The following is a 19,479-nucleotide window of genomic DNA, read 5'->3' on the forward strand; positions in this document are numbered from 1 at the left end:
ATGACATGATGTTGAGTAATGCACAAGTAACAACAATAATAACATACTCAGTGTAATCCCACATCGTGGGGTCTGGGGAGGGTAGTGTGTACGCAGATCTTATCCCTACTTTGTGAAGGTAGAGAGGCTGTTTCCAATTATAGACCCTTGGCTCAAGTAACAATGACAAAATTCTCTCTTTTATCAAATGCATGCAGTACAGGAAAAGATAGCTTTATATCGGTTTGTCTTTCCGCTTGAGGTGGTGTGCCACACTGAGAAATCTGCATTTCTAAATTGACAGATCTGGTCTTGTTTTCATGCAAATTGGGACATAAAAAGTATTATATATTTCGATAAATAGGGAGTCAACTTGACATGGGAAGCATTCCAACAGCAGAATGTGTAAACAAGATAAAGAAGCAGAGTCAGATAGCTTTTGAGACAAAGCTAAAGTTACCTACCCAGAGAACTTTTGTCCAATGTTATAGTACTTAATTAGTCAGTAGAGAAGACCAAGTCCCCTTGCCTAGTTCATATAAGTCATTGTTTATTCCCACACCAAAATAACTGGAATTTTTCTGTATCAAATTGCCATTACTAAATATCACTATGTCCAATTTCTTTTTTGTCAACTCATATTGACAATGCCATTGCCAACTACTAGCTGATTTTCGTTTTCTGGTGAATATAAAAAGAGGAAAACTTGACAAGTTCAAGATTGCCAGTGTCAACTCTCAGCTATCCTCACATATCTACATGTTTAAAATGATACCACTTTCCTACCATTTATGTAGCATTTCCAGATATCGGTCGAGCCTTTGAGTCTCATTGAGGTTTCTGGTAAGAGGTCTAATTATTTATATTTGGAAATTGAATTTTTTTTTTTGTAAATTTGTATCCGGCCATGACTTCTTTTCATTTTTTTCTTTAGCCGAGTGTCTATCGGAAACAACATCTCTGTCCTACAAGGGTAAATTTGTATCCAACTACAACTTCTTTTCATTTTTTTCTTTAGCCGAGTGTCTATCGGAAACAACATATCTGCCCTGCCAGGGTAAATTTGTATCCAACTACAAGTTCTTGTTATTTTTTTCTTTAGCCGATTGTCTATTGAAAACAACCTCTCTGCCTTGCCAGGGTAAATTTGTATCCAACTACAACTTCTTTTCATTTTTTTTAGCCGATGGTCTATCGAAAACAACCTCTCTGCCCTTCCAGGGGCAGGGGAAAGATCTGCGTACACACTGCCCTTTCCAGACCCCACTTGTGGGAATTCCCTGGATTTTTTGTTGTTGTTGTTGTTTGTAAATTTGTATCTGTGAGGTTTTATTAATGTTCCGGCTACTTCAGTCGGAAAAAATACCTACCTTTTCGGATCTTTGGCAAAATAAATTTTCTGACTACAGTAGTTGGAAAAGTTTTTCCGATGTACTATTTTCCGACTACTCAAAAACATTCGAAAAGTGGTCGGAATAGATATTTTTCTGACGAAAAGTAGTGGGAATAGATACTTTTCCGACTATTTTGGTAGTTGGAAAAAAGCTATTTTCTAGTAGTATTTTACTTGTGCTCTTCGTGATGGATTTTCCTTGATCAGTTTCTTTTGTGAAGTAGTTAAGAAATTAAAAATTACCTTCTTCAAAGAACTAAAAGAATAACTTTTTTTGTTTAAAGATACTTGGAGATGGGCAGAAGAGAAAAGGTAGTAGGACACAATGAGATGGTATTACTGCTTATGACTCTCTCAACATGTTGGTCTGCTTATGGACAACCAATGATCACTGATCCAAATGAAGGTAACCTTTTTACCTCCATATCATTTTCTTCTTTGAAGGGAGCCGAGCAACGATAAAGTTGTTGTCGTGTGATCTATTGGTTATTGATTCGGGTGATGAAATCTACTTGTATCAGAAATATTTCGTGCACCAGACTATCCTTTATATCATTTTCTTCCGCAAGTTACACTATTTCCTTTCCGCTGTTTGATAGTCTCTTGTGATTTGCAAGCAGGCAACACTCAGACAAACAAAACAATAAGGTCTAATTTGTTTTCGAAAGTTGTTTTTGGTTAAAGGGAAAATAATGACTGTGTTTGGGTGTGAAACTTGGTTGAATGATGTCGGGTCGTTCAAAAATAGTCCAGTTTCAAAAGTAATCGAAATTTAGCCACTTTTTATGTAAAGATAAATCTGAGCGAAAATACTGTTCAAAATCCGAAAAATACGCCAGTATATTATATTGGAGTTCCAAGATAAGTATGCTGGAACTCCAGCATAAGCATATGTACACTAGAATTCCAGCATAATATACTGGAGTTCTAACAAGTATAATTGTCCAGTATAATATACTGTAGTTTGGAGCACCGGTGCTCCAGTCTCCAGTATATTATACTGGAGTCAGCAAAGTATACCGGTCCAGCATAATATGCTGAAGTTCATACACAGGTGCACCGAACTCCAGTATATTATGCTGAACCGGTCTTTGTTCAGCAAAATAGTGGCTATTTTTCATTGACTTCGTAAACGCTGGCTATTTTTGAATGACCAGTCCGAAAACTGGCTATACCGTGTTATTTTTACAATAAAAGATATTGTTAAAATCCTAAAATAATTGTGAAAATAGTACGGGCTAGCCAGTTTTCGAACTGGTAATCAAAAAATAGCCAACGTTTGCAAAATCATTGAAAATAGCCATTGTTTTACTGAAACATAGAAAGTTCCAGCATAATATGCGAGATTATGGAGCTTTTGGGTATAAACTTCCAGTATATTATGTTGGAACTCCAGCACACAGAAAGTACCAGCATAATATGCTGGATTATGGAGCTCCTGCATATAAACTTCCCCAGCATATTATATTGGAACTCCAGCACATTATGCTGGAAGCTCATATGTAAAAAATTCGAACTTCAGCATATTATGTTGGAATATTTCCGAATTTTTAAGGGTGTTTTTGTTCAGAATTTATCTTTACATGAAAACGTGACTAAATTTCGATTACTTTTGAAATTGTGGTTATTTTTCAATTACTAGTTGTAAATCTACCTATTTTTAAAAAAAAATTCCAAAATAATTTTCTATGCTTTCGTATGGGTGAAATTAATTTTATAACTTACTTAACATGTTGAGGTACTAATGCACTTTTTAAATTTTTATGAATGAAAAAGTTGATGGACTAAAAGAAAAGATTTTGGCTCCAAATAAAATTATGAGTAAAAGAGAGTTTAAAACTTCCGTATGGATGAAATTAATAGGTTAAATTTGCTGATTGTGGTTACTGCTTCTCTTTTTAAAGCGTCTCCACCACCGTCTTTTTTTGTCGTCTGATTTGATCATGCTTTTTTTGAGCCGAGAGTTTATCAGAAACGGTCTGTCAACTTTCACAAGGCCTACGTAAACAGTACTTAATCCAGACCCCACTTGTGGGATAAATATGTTGTTGTTGATTGTTTCTGAAATATATTTTTGAAAAAAAGTTTTTGTCTGTTTCAAAAAGAACACAACTTAAAATTCCCACGCATTTACCTTAAATCACACACAATCAAAGACTTTTATTCTACATTACAGAATTATTTGATCAGATGTATATATGTCTCTAAAGAGACTTTCTCTTGGGTTCGACAATGACAAGTCTTTGTGTTAATTTTCTTTAATTTCTTCGAGGAATTTTGAGTTTTTGACTATAACTATTGCTCCACTAGCAATATAGGTATAAGAAAAAATAACATGCCGAAGAAAAACTTAGAAGAATTAAGTTGCACCTTTGAATGATGCTCCATCCGTTCCAATTTAATGACCAATCTGATTCGAGATAATATTTAAAAAAGAAGAATATTAAACCTTGTATTTACTAAACACATTGTGATCTTACAAAATGGTTGTAATATATCGTTTCATAATGTATCATATAGTACTGTATCGTTTTAATGTATACAGTGTTTGGATAGATTATACTGTTTACCGTTATTTTATAATGTCATTCATCAACAATATAAAAAATGAATATGCAATATTGTAAAGGAAAAGTAAGGTACGAGGTAATAATATTATATAAAAAGATATGGTAAAGAATTAAATAGGATTATTTAATAATAAAAAACGACAAGATGAGAGAAAAACATAAGGTAACGACGTGACCACACCAAATTGGTCATTCCATAATTTGGCACATTTTGTCATTACGTAACAATCAAAACAACATTGTATTTAAAGTAACGATACAATACATCAAGTTACAACCATCCAAACAAGCTGTTAATAATTTGTTTAGCTATAAAATCTTCTCATCAAAGATAAATTAGACCATCTTCAGCCCTAACACCAAATTTCACACCAAAATGGTGTAACACCAAATTTACTCCAACCATTACACCATTTTTTACACCAAAAAAGAATATTTCTTTTTATATTCTTCTCTCTCTTCTATATTATATTATTATCTTCAATTTAAATTTTATTTTTTATTTCCTTCAAACAAATTCTATCTTTTTTCCTTTTTCCATATTCATCACATATAATTCACATTCACCACTTATATAATTATTTATTACAAAATTATTTTAAAGGATAAATCAACTCAAAGTGAAATTATTGATAAAAGATAATTAAATAAATATTACATCATAGTCAAATTTAATTTAAGTACCACATAAAATTTTATTGACGAAGTTGAATTCCATTGACGATCCAAATCTTCGTGAATATTTGCGACAAGAACAAAAACGAATAATCGATAAAAGAAGTCAACAATTTCAACAACCACAAGCACAACAATCTTCCACCCCATTCTCTCAGTTTTTTAGTAATTTTGGTGCACCTTGAAATGACATACCGGATTACTAAACTTATGTTTTATGTTTTTAATGTAATTTCAATTTTAATGTATCCTCCTTTGATGTACTTTTAATTTTAATGTATTTTTATTTTATGTATTGTTAATTTTCTTTTTTAAATTTTAGTTTTTACTTTTCAATTTTAGCAACATTAGATATCTTACATTTGCATTTTTCATTTTTAAATAATGGTTATATTTCTTTTTATACAATTATAATAATAATAAAATTAACTTATAATTTTATATAAATATAATATATACAAAAATTAATATATCAAAAAATAGGATATAAAATTAAAATTATAAAGATCTTAATATAAAAATTAATTATATACACAATATATGATAAATTAAAAGTCTAAAAAAATAAAAAGATGAATAAAATAATAATAAATCAAGTTTGGTGTTAATTTGGTGCAACACTATTCATGCACTATAATGGTGCAAGATTAAAAAAAAAAAAAAAAAAACCTAAGTTTTACATGTAAAAAATAGTGCACAATTGGAAAAATTGAATTGAAATATAAAATATGCGTATCTTTTTTTTCAGAATTAATTAGACAATAATTTCATACATTAAAATGAAATGAGGAAAGTAATTGTGTACTTAATTGATGAAAAGTAACAGTGTAGTAGCAATGAGTTACTGGTGTGACATTGCCGGAATTTGCAGTGACGGCGTTAGAGGCGATTCGCCGGAGACTAGAAGATCCGGTGGGTTATCTGAGGAATTGGGAAAAGGAGAAAGACCCATGCATTTCGTGGTCTTTTGTGCACTGTGTTCCAAACAAAACTGACGGTTATCAGCACGTCAACGAATTGTATGCACCTCGATCTCCTCTCTCCCTCTCTATGTTGTTTTATGTATTTTTCTGTAGTAATAGTATTGTGTGAATAACCTTACTCAAAATTTGTGTCAACCAAATTAAACATCTCATAATTCATTGTGTTTGAAAGCTTTTCCTTTTCTGTTTCATGCGGAAATGCAGGCGTCTGATGAATATATCCTTATCTGGTACACTAGCTCCTGAGCTTGGCCAGCTAACACAAATGGAAATATTGTGAGTCCCTACAATTATATTACTTCCATTTGATATTAATTAGCACTTGTTAAGTGCAGTACTTAGTACATTTATTTCAGCTTTAATTTTGAAGGGGAACTTTGGAGCAACGATAAAGTTGTCTCCGTGTGACCTATAGGTCACGGGTTCGAGCCGTGGAAGCAGCCACTAGTATTTGCGTTAGGGTAGATTGTTTACATCACACCCCGGGTGCGGCCCTTCTCGGACCCTGTGTGAATGCGGGGTGCTTTATGCACCGGGCTACCTTTTCTTTTTCAGCTTTAATTTTGGTGATGATGATTCCTTTGCTTTCTAATTTTTCATAGGAATTTCATGTGGAATAGCATTAGCGGCAGCATACCGAAGGAGATAGGCAACATTACTGCTCTGAGGCTACTGTATGTCTCTTCACTGCTTAATTAGGAAAAACATTACTCCCTCCATTTCATTCTAATCATTGTGAAGAGAACCCCTTTTTGTTTGATATGATCATTTGAAAAACATCAATAGTTTGGACAAAACTATGGCCTTCGTGTACTCATTGTCATTTTCTATCATAGTGAAGGTTGCTATGACGAGGTCGTTGTGCTAGTGAAGATTGCTTCTAATGATCGGGATTTAAAAAAAATACAGAAACCATAAAGTGTAACGGTGTATGAATGGACACAAAGTTAAAGTGTTAATTTGATTCGTGTATTGTGTTTCCTAATTGAAGAAATATTAAAATAATGGTTAAAAAGTTAGTTTGTTAGAGAAAACTAATTTTTGAATTATCTTTATTGAGAAATGAAGTCTTATCTTTATCATTAGAAGTTACATAAACATTTACTGGAATTTCACTTCTCCATATAAACTTCAATCAATATTTTCGAATCCTTGCTTCAGTTGAAGCCAGAATATGCATATGCCTTACTGTTTACAATCAGTGCTTTTGCTTACAGATGTTATAGCTGAAGATATCTAATAAACAACTTGCATGTATTCAACATATATCGATTGTGCACTTCTTCTGTCCTTGCAGGCTTTTGAGTGGAAATCAAATATCAGGTCCTTTACCAGAAGAGCTTGGTTATCTTCCTAACTTAACTAAATTTCAGTTGGACTTAAATACTATATCGGGACCAATACCAAAATCGTTCGCGAAATTGCCAAAAGTTGTGCATTTGTGAGTTCTCCACTAGAACCCAAAGATTCTCTGCTCGTTGTGGTGGTATGGATATGTTTAGTTTCTGTATTAATCATTCTTGTTGTGAATGCAGCCATATGAATAACAATTCAATAAGCGGTCAAATTCCTCCGGAGCTTTCTGCTTTACCGCTTCAACACTTGTAAGAATCACTTAACCTACAACACCTAGTTTGACTAAATTGGCAAGCAGAGTTACAATGCCATAGGAGCTAGAAATTTTTTCTCTGCAATTTTCATGTTTGGATTTACTTGAATGTGCATTATTTCAGTCTTCTGGACAACAACAACTTATCAGGTTACCTTCCGCCAGAGCTTGCACAGATGCCGAGCTTAAAGATTCTGTATTACCTGTCTTTTAACTCTAAGCTTTTGCTGTTTTTTCTCGATAATTTAATGTCATTTCAGCATTAATAAGCAAACGCAACACCCCTTTTCCCCCACAATAACAACTTTTGCAGTCAACTTGACAACAATAACTTTGAAGGCTCTGTGATTCCAGCTTCTTACAGCAATATGTCCAAACTCTTGAAGCTGTATGTTACTATTCATCTCTTACGTTTATTGGTTTATATCCCCCTTCTCGTTCTGCTGTTTATAGATGCCTGTTTGCACAAAGCAAGAATATATAGTTCTAAAGGATGTTTGTCATCACTTAAAGATTATTTATCCCAAATTTTGATCAGAAAATAAGTCCCCAAGTGGAATATTCTGAAATAAATATTATCCCCGTTGATGTAACCTTTGACAGGCGGTAGCATTATAAAAGAGGATTAATATAACTTTTTCTTCCCATGATTATCAATTAATTTTCAATAAAGGTCTCTATCTCCCCTCCTCACACGAAACGAGAAAATTACAATAATGTTTTCATTCTTAAAGAGTGGCTTTTTACATAACATGGAGTAACAATTTAAAGAAAGTGATAAAGATTGTTGGAGGAACTTTATACTATACTATGAAGCTTACGATGTAATGATACTATGATTTTATTAACCTTTCCTTAATGAAAATTACATAGTATAATATTTCATCGAACCTGCAGGAGTCTTAGGAACTGCAACTTGCAAGGAACAGTTCCTGATCTGAGCACAATACCAGACCTTCTTTACTTGTAAGTTGTAAGCATACTTCATCGAGAAATTTTGCTGTCCAGTTAAAATGTTTCTGTTTTGCTAACCTCTTGATAGTGTTGATATCGGCGAAATTTTTCTTAATAATTCTTCTATACTAGATGAAGTTGAACTCATCTGCCACTCAATTAATTTGCGCTGATATCCAGAGAGTTAAATTTACAACCAGTGACTATTCATCTGATATAAATTTTTCATGTCACAGAGACCTTAGCAGAAACCAACTCACGGGAAATATACCTTCCAATAAGCTGTCTGATAATATCACAACCATGTAAGTTTCTGGTAAAGTTTGAAACTGCTCAAATCTTTCCTGGTTTATTCACTCATCTTTTTATCTCACTCCCTTCCCCTTCTCACCTCCCCCTCCCCCACTCCCTATCGACATCTACCAGTAGGCGGTTGAATGTACATTAGTTCTTAACACACACCCTTTTCTTTTTCATGTTTGAGTAACTTACTCTTGGTATCAGACTCTCAATAGTGGACTAAGTGCTTTGGTGGTGATTGCAGCATTCTGTCTGGAAACATGCTCAATGGTTCTATCCCTTCGAACTTTTCTGCCCTTCCAAGTCTGCAGAAACTGTAAGGAGCTTCATTTGCTCAATCTTTGCTTCTTGTTTCTCAGGATGTTTTAAATTTCATTTCGATACTCTATTAAATGCAGTATTGACATTTCCTTCCGTTAAAATTATTTTTCTTGTAGGTCACTCAACAATAATAGGTTAAGTGGTTTTGTGCCAACTACCATTTGGGAGAATATGACATTTTCCCCAGACGCAAAACTTAGATTGTAAGAGTCTCATTCGTACATATTACCCTTATCAGTACTTTATTTTCATGCTTATCTTCTCTACTTTCCACAATCTATTGGCTGTTTAAGTTAGTAACCATAAGAGAGAAAATAAAAGCTTTTTTGAAATCCCCAATAGCCCATGAGGTTTGAAACATGGTGTGTAATGGTCCTTTACCCTTATTCATTTAAATTCCAGTTTTTTGTTTGCAGTAGGGTTCGAAGCCGTGACTTGCGCCTAACCCATATGTCACAAGTTGTGCTCTTACTACCAGATCAAGGCCTTGGGAGCCAAGATAAAAGCTTTTTGTAGTTAATCAAGTCAAGTTTATGTGCCAATTTCAGTTTGGTAGCTTTCAGTTCACATGTAATTTTGGATAGACAAAGAATGTATCCTGAAAAATAAAGTACATTCAAGGTCCATTGGCAACAACAGTTTCTATTTCTATACAGTTAAAAACTTAAAATACAACAAGGAATAATCTGTCTGCTTTTTGTTTTGTTAGAGGTAGGTACTAAAGTGTGTATTCTGTCCTCTTACTAAACCATGCCATGTCTGACTAGAAAGGGCCCCTCAAATGTTAATTTATCAGATTGCCAGGCTTATCCAGTTGATCTCCTTTGTGCAGGAACCTTCAACGTAATTTACTCTCAGATATTTCAGGCATTCTTGATCCTCCTCCAAATGTCGATATTATGTAAGACCTTATTTCCGATAATCTTGTACATATATATTATTGTACTTACTTTCAGTTCTCGGCTTTTATAATTGTATGTGGCGAATCTGCTATTTATCGTTTGTTAGAAACCAAAGAAGTTCTATATTTCATATCTAGAAGAGAAGATTACAAGGCCTATTTATAATACTAATTCACCTAATCTATTAGTTGCCATACACCTAATTACACCTACTATACAACTCATATACATGTGCTAGCTATGATGTAGTACATGTGTATACATGTGCTACACAACTTGTATTACACCTACTATACAACTCATATACATGTGCTTGTATTACACCTACTATGTACCAGGAACATCGTTCATGGTCCTGTTTTTTTTATAAGCTTTAATATCTGCAATAATTCTGTGGAGTCCTTAGTTTCTATTTTCTGCGATTAAACAGAATAACTAACATGAAGAAGTCTCAGGCAGACTTGTTATAGAACTTCCCATGACAACATTTGTGTTAATTAGCTAAGTTATAGACATTAACATTACACTAGCTGTAAAGTTTCTGTAAACCTTGAAGTTAGAAACGAGTAATGACAGTCAAGGGCTGTCCGGTAATCGTTACAGCAGTCCTCATTAGGAAAACTTCACTTTATTATATTTAACGGATGTGCAAAATTCTTTCTGGACCAAAACCCAATTTTGATTTTATTGGGTAATGAAATGTTCATATTGTTCATCTTATACTTTTAACATTCATCTGAAACATACTCTGAATCCAGTGTGGAATTACACGTTAGAGTGAAGTTCCTTGATATTTCTGAGTTCTGACTTAAGTATTCCATAAATGATGATGCTTTAATGGAATAACTTTCAGGCTTTATGGAAATCCTGTTTGTGGAAATGCAAATGAGCATCAGATTATACGATTTTGTAAATCAAAACATGAAGATGAAGAGTATGGAAGCTTGAACAACTCTATTCCAAGTTGTTCCGCACAGCAGCCTTGCAACAAGGATTTCGAACATGTCCCAGCATTAACGGATGACTGCATTTGTGCAGCACCTTTTGGGGTTGGTTTACGTTTAAGAAGCCCCAGCATTTCAGACTTTCCGCCACATCGTAGTGAATTTGAACAGTGGATAACAAAAAGCGTTAACTTGGATTATTATCAATTATTCATTCATTCGGTTGCATGGGAAATCGGTCCTAGGCTTGGGATGTTTCTGAAATTCTACCCTCTACGTACAAATGATTCTGGAATAAATGATTTTGGCAAATTTAATAACAGCGAGATAGTACGGATTGCAAACAAATTTGCTTTGTTTAATCTTACTGGAACTGATATCTTTGGCCCATATGACCTGCTCAATTTCACTGCCATGGGGTATAATTCTGGTATGTTTCCAAACCCGTTGTGTTTTTGCATAAGTAGGATATAATCTGTAATGTTACTGACAGATCAAATTCATTAAAATGTGGACGTGTTTAGTTGTAGTTGTAGTTATGTAATGATTTCCTGAGGATTTTAAAGTAAAACCAATTTGAATCTCGTTTTTTTTACAACTGAGGTCACGAATGGAGTATGATAAATACAAATTTTAGTTCAAATTTCTCTAGGGAGGCACAAGAACCCAAGTTTGAGATTAGCATGCAAGCTTAGAGAAATGCCTTTGATTATCTTACAACTTGTTTCTTCAGTTCTTATTTTGTGTTTAATGCCTTCTCAGATATATTTCAACTAGACTGGAATTCTAGAACTCTTGTGCGCCTGCATGACTAATTTTTATTTTATTCTTGCTGATTCTTGAGTATAATTATTATGATTATTATTAAATTCTTTTTTCTTTTCCTAGTCATGCTCAGATAAAAATTATCTTTCCGTTGTGCTCTTTTTCGTTTTTGAAAATGTTTATTTATATCGTTTATCTTGTGATATAGAGCATAGTTTCTTCTTGTTGTCATAGATGTATGCAAGTATGAAACCAATGAAATTCTTTAGGCACCGTGTATGCTTTGACTCTCAACATCCTCATAAAAAATGCTAAACTGACAGAGATGCTAGTGATCTCTTAGATATTCAGTAGGGTCAACCAAGACTGAATTGGCGACATTACTATAAGTGCTTAATTAAATAAAATCTTAGTTAAACCATATGGTAATTTCAAAATATGCTATCGTATAAGAGAGAATAACTTGCTCTCTTCTTGTCTTACTTCCTGCTTTCTCACGGTTAAATTACGAATGCTTTTCTTCTTGCAGTCCTTTTCCCCCCGGTGGGGGTAGGGGAAGGGGGAAGCAGAATCAGCAGAGCCACCTTGGTTGGAATTATCTTAGGGTCCCTATGTGCTGCAGCTGTGATACTTGCGGCCATAGCATTTGTGTTGCTTAAAATGCGTCGGAGGTTCCATGTCTCAAAAGATCAACCATGTGAGTTAATCTTCAGTTATCTTATTTGACTTTTGCTCAGCTATGGAGAGTTTCTTCTCCATCTCTTTCACTCACCCCATTCGAGAACTTGTTGGTTAAGTAGTCAATAGGTTTATATTTGACGAGCGCAAAATACACAAGAAAATTTATGTTTGCTAGTCAAAGATAGTATAGTAAAATTATTGTCTCCACAGGGATTAAATTTAAATAATGTTCGAATAATTTCTAGTTAATTGCTATCCAAGAGGATTAACACTTTGATTGGAATGATTATGAACCACAATTAACTACTAAAAGTAAAGCAAATAACAATTGATCGCGAAGAACTAGAGATTAGCAGAATTGGTTGGTTACCGGTGTGAAAAATAAGGGTCATGACATGATAAGTGCAAGATTGTTATCTTGGAATTGGCACCGTTAAATTTCACTCTTAATGTTCTATTGATTCTCACGAATTCAACGGGTTATTATCATATTATTCTGATTTAGGTTCCTCTCTCGATTAAACTTAAACCATTCAAATAAGCTAATATGAAGTGCGTGAAACTTGCAAGAATCTGTTGGTAGGAATGGTTTGAGAGAAACTTCTCGCGAATATTTCTCAATCTTAATTGAAAAGATAGATCACAAAGCTCTTTCGATTACTTTAAAGAAGTACCAAAATAAATTAGGCATGCGTTGCAACAATATTCAAAATTATGCTCCTCTTCCGATTAAACACTATAATGAATAAAATCACTACTAGAGTTAAAGCTCCAACAAATTCAAGAAATCAAACAAGAATCAAATCCGCAGATAACAATCAAGTCACCAAATCATGTCAAATCCTAAACTATTCCATAATCATGGAAAAAGTCATCACAAATAGAGTCAAAAAATAAGAAAAAATCAATCCAGCGTTGCAATCCAAACTCCCGTATTGAATTGGTGGAAAGATGATGAAATCTTGTGTCTTGAAACCTCCAATGCTCTTCCAATCGTTCCTAGGTCGAATCCCCTTAAAAACGTGTTTATCGTGTGTTTATACCATGTAGGAATAGTCTTAAACCGAAATAACCTTAATGGATCGAAATAGGATTGCACAGACCTAAAAATTGCATTGACACGCCGTCGGGCACGTCGCGCCGCACGGCGTGCCAATGGACAAAATCAGAGGGCTATTCATTTCTGCCTAACAAAGTATATAGGCAGCCCCCTTGTTGGACATGACGTCACGTCATGACTTTGGAGAATATCAGAACTTGCTCAATTGTGGCTTGTTGTGTTTGTTTGAATTGCCACAATGTTTGGCACGCTTTTCATTCCTTGGTTCCTCCTCTTCTGCTTTTTATTTCTTTCAGTTTCCAATTCGTACTCGGTCCTCGGCCCCCGAACTCGATCCCGATTTAACTCTCGAAATTTTACTCAGACTTCAAAGTTCTCTTTTTATTCAATTTAACTCCAAAAACTCGTCTTAGTCCGGAATCTCAACCTACACAACAAAAAATACGTAATGAATATAAGTTGTCCACATTTTAGCTCATATACAATTAAACTGTAGCAAATAATAGGTGCAAAATAACCAAAAACTCATATTTCTAGCCTATCATCAATATTTTATTGGATGGTCTGATGAATCACCAAAAAAGGGACTTGAAATCACATTCTTTGAGTGCTTTATACAATTTCCAGCTTCTGAAGAACACAAATTTGCCAGCAAGTGTACAATCTTGTCTTCCTTACCCTACTTGTTTAGATTCTCTATATAATCAAGAATAACACAGAGTTGCCAGTATTGACCATCTTTTCCTATGTGGCAAATTATTTTTCTTAGTACCTTCATTTGTAATTTTAACTATGATACTGCTTGATGATTTTCTTTAGAAAAGAGTTAAGCAATATGCTTCTTCACATGGGCAGAGAATTTGCAGTTTATGGAAAGTTTGTGCATATTTACAGTAAGCTCTCCGCCCAGGCCCCATCCCCCTAAAACAAAAAGTGGAAAAGAAAGAAATAGAAGGTGTGTGCTGGACATATATACCTAAGGAATACCCTTTTTGTAATGCTTCTGTTATTTGTACATTAATTAGACTATTATTAATGTTCTTTGCTAGTCAGGATTACTTGATATTCTTCAAGTGAACAAAGTTAGCTGAAGCCAACTATCATATAAAAGGTTCATTTGTATTAATGTCACACTCAACAACAACAATAATAATAAACCCAGTGCCATCCCACAAGTGGAGTTTGGGGAGGGTAGTGTGTACGCAGACCTTACCCCTACCCTAATCTGTTTCTTTCATTCTTTTTATGTCAACTTTTCAAGATAAAGTTTTCAATGGATATCTAGTTCTGAGCAATTGAATCTTCTATGGCATTGATGTCTTTCATGCTTAAACAAACTTACACAAGACCACGTGGAACTCATAGTGATATTCCTTCATTTCTTTATGTAGCCCCAAAATTTCCAATGAGAATAGAAGGTGTTAAGGCATTCGGTTTTAAGGAATTAGAGGCAGCAGCAAGCAGCTTTAGCAGCACTACTGAAATTGGACAAGGAGGGTATGGAAAGGTCTATAAAGGCATTTTAGCAGAGGGCACAATAGTGGCAATAAAACGTGCACATCAAGGCTCATTGCAGGGGGAAAAAGAGTTCTATACTGAGATAGAATTATTGTCACGTTTGCATCATCGAAATCTGGTTTCTTTGGTGGGATACTGTAATGAAGGAGGTGAACAAGTAAGATTCTCCTAACTGAAACAGTAATATATATTAATATACATACATATAAATGAACCCAGAACAGACTGTTGGGAAGCGAATTACATGTGACTTTGTAATAGTTGACTATGTGTGCCTGCAGATGTTAGTGTATGAGTTCATGCCAAATGGTTCCCTACATGATCTTCTCTCGGGTACGTCATCTATCCTGCCTTTGCCTATGGTGTCATTTGACTTCCTTTTACTAAAATCAAGCACATCAATTCTCCTCTCACTTTTTTCCTTTCGTCTGGACAAAAGGATGTTTTATTTCTTACCTAAGAAAGAGGGTGGGAGCAGAATTGTATTCTTCTTTTTTGATTTTGGTGTAAAGCAGAATATAGTGACGACTTAGAGTCGATTTTACAAGTCCTAGATTCCTTGTAAGAAGTGCAAGGATTGTAATAGGGAGCTTTGTAGGCTTTTGTAAACTCTTTCTTTTGGCTTCCAGCACAACCTTTGTGCTGAAGATTAATTAATACAAATATACATGTTACATTGTCAAAAAAAAAAAAGAGGGTGGGAGATATATCCCTCTAGCAGTGTGCTTGCGTAGGGGAAAGTAAAGCTATGATTTCTCTCATTCCAATCACCACTATTAGTTTCCTTGTTGTTTTTACTTGTGTGGTCATTGGCAGGTTTGTCGTGTTAAACTTTATATTCTGAATTTTAATCATGTGCCAGTTTCGATATGAATATTAGAACAGGTATCTCCAAATTAAGATTATTACTAAGATTTTACTTATTTTTACAGCTAGATATAGGGTACCTCTGAGTCTTGGAACAAGGCTATACATTGCGTTAGGTGCTGCCAGGGGCATTGTCTACCTCCATACTGAAGCTGATCCACCAATAATTCATCGTGATATCAAGGCAAATAACATACTGTTGGACTCTAAGTTCACCGCAAAAGTCTCTGATTTTGGAATCTCAAGGCTAGCACCATTACCTGATGCTGAAACGAGTGGACATGTATCCACTGTTGTGAAAGGAACTCCAGTAAGGCTTTACTCATCTTATACGTTGAAGCCCGCAATAGAAAAGCTAGAAAATGGCAATGAAATAAGACCTGCAGCTTGAGAATGAACATCAGAATACCACGCCTCATACTGATTATAGAATTAAACATCTGTCACTGTTATACTGTGATTTACAATGAGCAAATTATGATTTTCAGATATTTTACAATTTTGAGCTTAACTAATCAAGTACGATTCCATCGCCAAGTTACAATAATGAATATAATATACATATAGAGAAAAGTATGAAGCGTGGGTGGATCTCGGCCAAATTTACCTCTCTTCTCTGTCTCTCTCTGTCACTTGCTTGGTTGCTCTTTCCTTCTTTCCTTCCCTGTTTTTCTCAACTTAACTCCGTGAGGTTTAATCATGAATGCACATACTATAGTCCTCTTGTATTTTAAATTTCTTTTTACCTTTTCAATTATTTTTTCTCTGCTTTCCAAAGATTGCTGACAGTTGCCAAAATTTGGCACTTATGTAGGGCTACCTTGATCCTGAGTACTTCTTTACTCACAAGTTGACCGAGAAAAGTGATGTTTACAGCCTTGGTATTGTGTTTCTGGAGCTTTTAACAGGGATGCGACCTATATCTCATGGCAGGAACATCGTCCGAGAGGTACTTGATTCTAGTTTTCCCTAAAGTTTTATTAGCATTTCACTTTGTTCATGAGGATGGTAATCTTCAAGAAAACATGAATTAGATAGCCCTTCTAGATATTTCCATATTTGCTGAGGAATCTGAAGATAAGCAATACTCACGTGTTTGGCCCATGAAAAAGAACCAGGCCTGCATGTGACGAGGCGTGTTGAAGACATAATTAAGTATATAAGTGTGCTCTCTCCAAAAGTTGAGTTGGTCACGCACGTCTACAATTTTGTTTGCATTAAATTATGTAGCCTCTCTAGGTAAGTTGGATGCTTTGATGTAAACATTGTGATACAAATTATGATCAACATCCATATATGCACCCCTCTAATCTCAAATACTATCGAATAAGTGTTTCTCCGGATAAATATGTGAAGTCCTCAATTATCTAGCTAATCCAACGTTAGCACTCACCATCCTGAAAAGAACGGGGGAATTCAGAATACGAGGAGCAACACATCTTATTTTTTATGTGAATCAGACATTGATTCAAAAGGAACTATAAATTACAGCTGTTAAATATATTTTAAAAAATTGGAGAAAGAAAAGGAAAAAAAGAAACTGCTAATTTGACTCCTCAAAGTGAAAATGTCATTGTTTTTGGAATGAATGAGTAAGAAAAGTTACTTTTGTACTAATGACAGGTGAATGCAGCATGTCAATCAGGGACGATGGCTTCTGTCATTGACAGGAGTATAGGTCCGTATTCCTCAGATTGTGTCAAGAAATTCCTGGATTTGGCCCTCAGGTGTTCACTGGACGAACAAAAGGACAGGCCTACAATGCTAGAAGTGGTGAGAGAGTTAGAGAACATCAATTATATGCTTCCAGCATTCGACAACAATAATACTGCACCCGATTTAGATGTTTCCATATCTGGAATGTCATCGTCATCACCAACTTCGGCTTATTCTAGACACACCACCACCAACACCACGACTATGGATTTTCAAGGAACTGAGCTTGAGCTTGTGAGTGGTGTTATTCCCTCCATCAGGCCTCGTTGATGCGTCTAAGGACTTGCTACCCTTCTTATGAAGTATCAGAGGTTCAGTATTAAGTCCGAGGTATGTAAATATATAAGCAGGTTGAATCAATTGTGAGAGGAGTAAAAGACCTGTATATAATCATTATGCTGTTGTTGTTCCATTAGACATGCACTCTGGTTTTTTATGACAGTAATAAGTGATTATCAATAGCTTCAACTAAGTGTTTGGATCAAGATTTGGATTAATTGAGATTGTTACTGTGGCTACTTTGCACGCCTGCGCTTTTAACATGGTAGTATAGAGTATAGACACAGAATTCAGAAAAGGAGTGATTTATTATTTCATCTAAGAGTTTAATGAATATAGAAACATATTGTTAGTAAAAATCAAATATTGAAAATATCATCAAGAGATTGTCTTTTAAATTTTCATGTTATTGAATTGTTTTATTCAACAAGTTCGTATAATGTTTCGTTGAAATAAAATGGATTTAATCTCTAATTTATTACACATGACATGAAAATAATATCGTGCTATATTTTTCATATGATAATTATCAAGATAAGAGTCAAAGTAATCTTATTTTAGTGGTTTCTTTTTTGCGTGCTTTACTTTCACTTAGTATTTTGTTTAGCACAACTTAATTTGTCTATGCATAGATAACTACTCGACATCCTTTTAATTATTCCTTTGTTCATCTTTATTCTTTTTATAATAATGGTAAGAGAATGAAAAATGCATTTAGGTAATATCTCATCTACTATCATTTTTCTCTTTATATATGAGTATCATCTGAGTATTTCATGTGTTGTGTAAGCAAAGTTGGATATAGCTCACGAGCTATGAGTTTAATTGAACCCATAATTTAAATATGTAAAGCAGATGTATATGTAAAAGATCATCAAAAGCTCAATAAATATTATATTCTAAACCCATATTTTCATTGTGCAATGGATTCAACGGTAAAAACATAAAGATTGAGGGTGTGTTTGATATAACGGAAAATGTTTTCCGCGGAAAATGTTTTCCAAGAAAATGTTTTCTTGGAAAACAAGTAGTAATCTTATTCATTTTCCGGTGTTTGGTACGCAAATTAAGGAAAATGACTTCTCAAGAGTATTTATGAATAATTTCGATATAATAAACATGAAGCCATAAACTTTCAAACCAACAATCTTCCGAACCCATATTTTTCATAAACTTTCGAACCGCTAAACTTTCGAAACCACGGAATTTCTAACCTGTAAACTTTATAATTTCTAAATATGTAAACTTCCAAACACATAAACCTCCGAACTCATAACTTTGGAACTTGTAAAATATTGAACCTTTAAATTTTTTCCGGGGAGGGGGGGGGGGAGGAAATGAAAAAACAGAATTTGAAATTACGAATAAAAAGTAATTTTTTTTTTGTGCGGGAGGGGGGGAAGGAGATGGTGCAGAAAAACGAAAAAACAGAAATTTGAAATTGTAATAAAAAAAGGTAAAAAATATTTTTTTTTGCGGGAGGGTGGTGGGGTGGGGTAGTAGGGTGGGTGGTAACGGAAAAACTGAAATTTGAAAAAAAAAAAAAAAACTTTTTTTGGAGAGGGGGGGGGAGGTGAGTTGGTGAGGGTTGGGAAGGTTGAGAAGGAGTTTTGGAAAATATTTTCCCTTCTCTTGATAAGGAAAACATTTTCCTCCAATTGGAGGTAAATGAGTTCATAAGGAAAATGTTTTTCAAAACATTTAAGCCAACCAAACATGGGAAAATTGAAAGACATTTTTCGGAAAATATTTTCCTTCATACTAAACACACCCTGAATCCATCAAACTAAAATTCTAGATTTTCTTTGTGCATAAAGCTTCCAAGGGAGTTTATGAAGGTTAGGGTTCATCTACCTATTATCCTTTAAGGTTTTAGGCTAATTAGATACTCAAAGTCTGTCAACACAATATAACCAACCTAAGAATTCAATTATGTTTACAACATATATATATAGATCACTTG

At 34.4% G+C, this 19,479-nt stretch overlaps 1 protein-coding gene across 3 annotated transcripts; it reads left to right on the forward strand.

Annotated features, from left to right (window-relative positions):
- The first annotated feature begins 687 nt into the window (after window positions 1–687).
- Window positions 688–17,734, forward strand: LOC107817185 (putative LRR receptor-like serine/threonine-protein kinase At1g06840). 3 transcript variants are annotated; one of them, XM_016642958.2, is made up of 22 exons: window positions 703–822; window positions 914–952; window positions 1,657–1,778; window positions 5,489–5,636; window positions 5,805–5,876; window positions 6,203–6,274; window positions 6,898–7,041; window positions 7,136–7,204; window positions 7,334–7,405; window positions 7,523–7,597; window positions 8,107–8,175; window positions 8,400–8,468; window positions 8,708–8,779; window positions 8,901–8,987; window positions 9,617–9,685; window positions 10,540–11,060; window positions 11,925–12,092; window positions 14,528–14,811; window positions 14,936–14,987; window positions 15,587–15,831; window positions 16,336–16,470; window positions 17,145–17,734. In XM_016642958.2, the coding sequence occupies exons 3-22, from the start codon at window positions 1,667–1,669 to the stop codon at window positions 17,505–17,507; spliced, it is 2,898 nt and encodes a 965-aa protein (XP_016498444.1). In that variant the 5' UTR covers window positions 703–822; window positions 914–952; window positions 1,657–1,666; the 3' UTR covers window positions 17,508–17,734. The 3 variants fall into 3 exon arrangements, with proteins under 3 accessions (XP_016498443.1, XP_016498444.1, XP_075110312.1); XM_016642957.2 differs by lacking the exon at window positions 914–952 and having other exon boundaries at window positions 688–822; XM_075254211.1 differs by lacking the exon at window positions 7,334–7,405.
- Window positions 17,735–19,479: the final 1,745 nt, after the last annotated feature.

The sequence above is a fragment of the Nicotiana tabacum genome, chromosome 5, assembly GCF_000715075.1.
Source record: "Nicotiana tabacum cultivar K326 chromosome 5, ASM71507v2, whole genome shotgun sequence".
NCBI classification, from domain to species: domain Eukaryota; kingdom Viridiplantae; phylum Streptophyta; class Magnoliopsida; order Solanales; family Solanaceae; genus Nicotiana; species Nicotiana tabacum.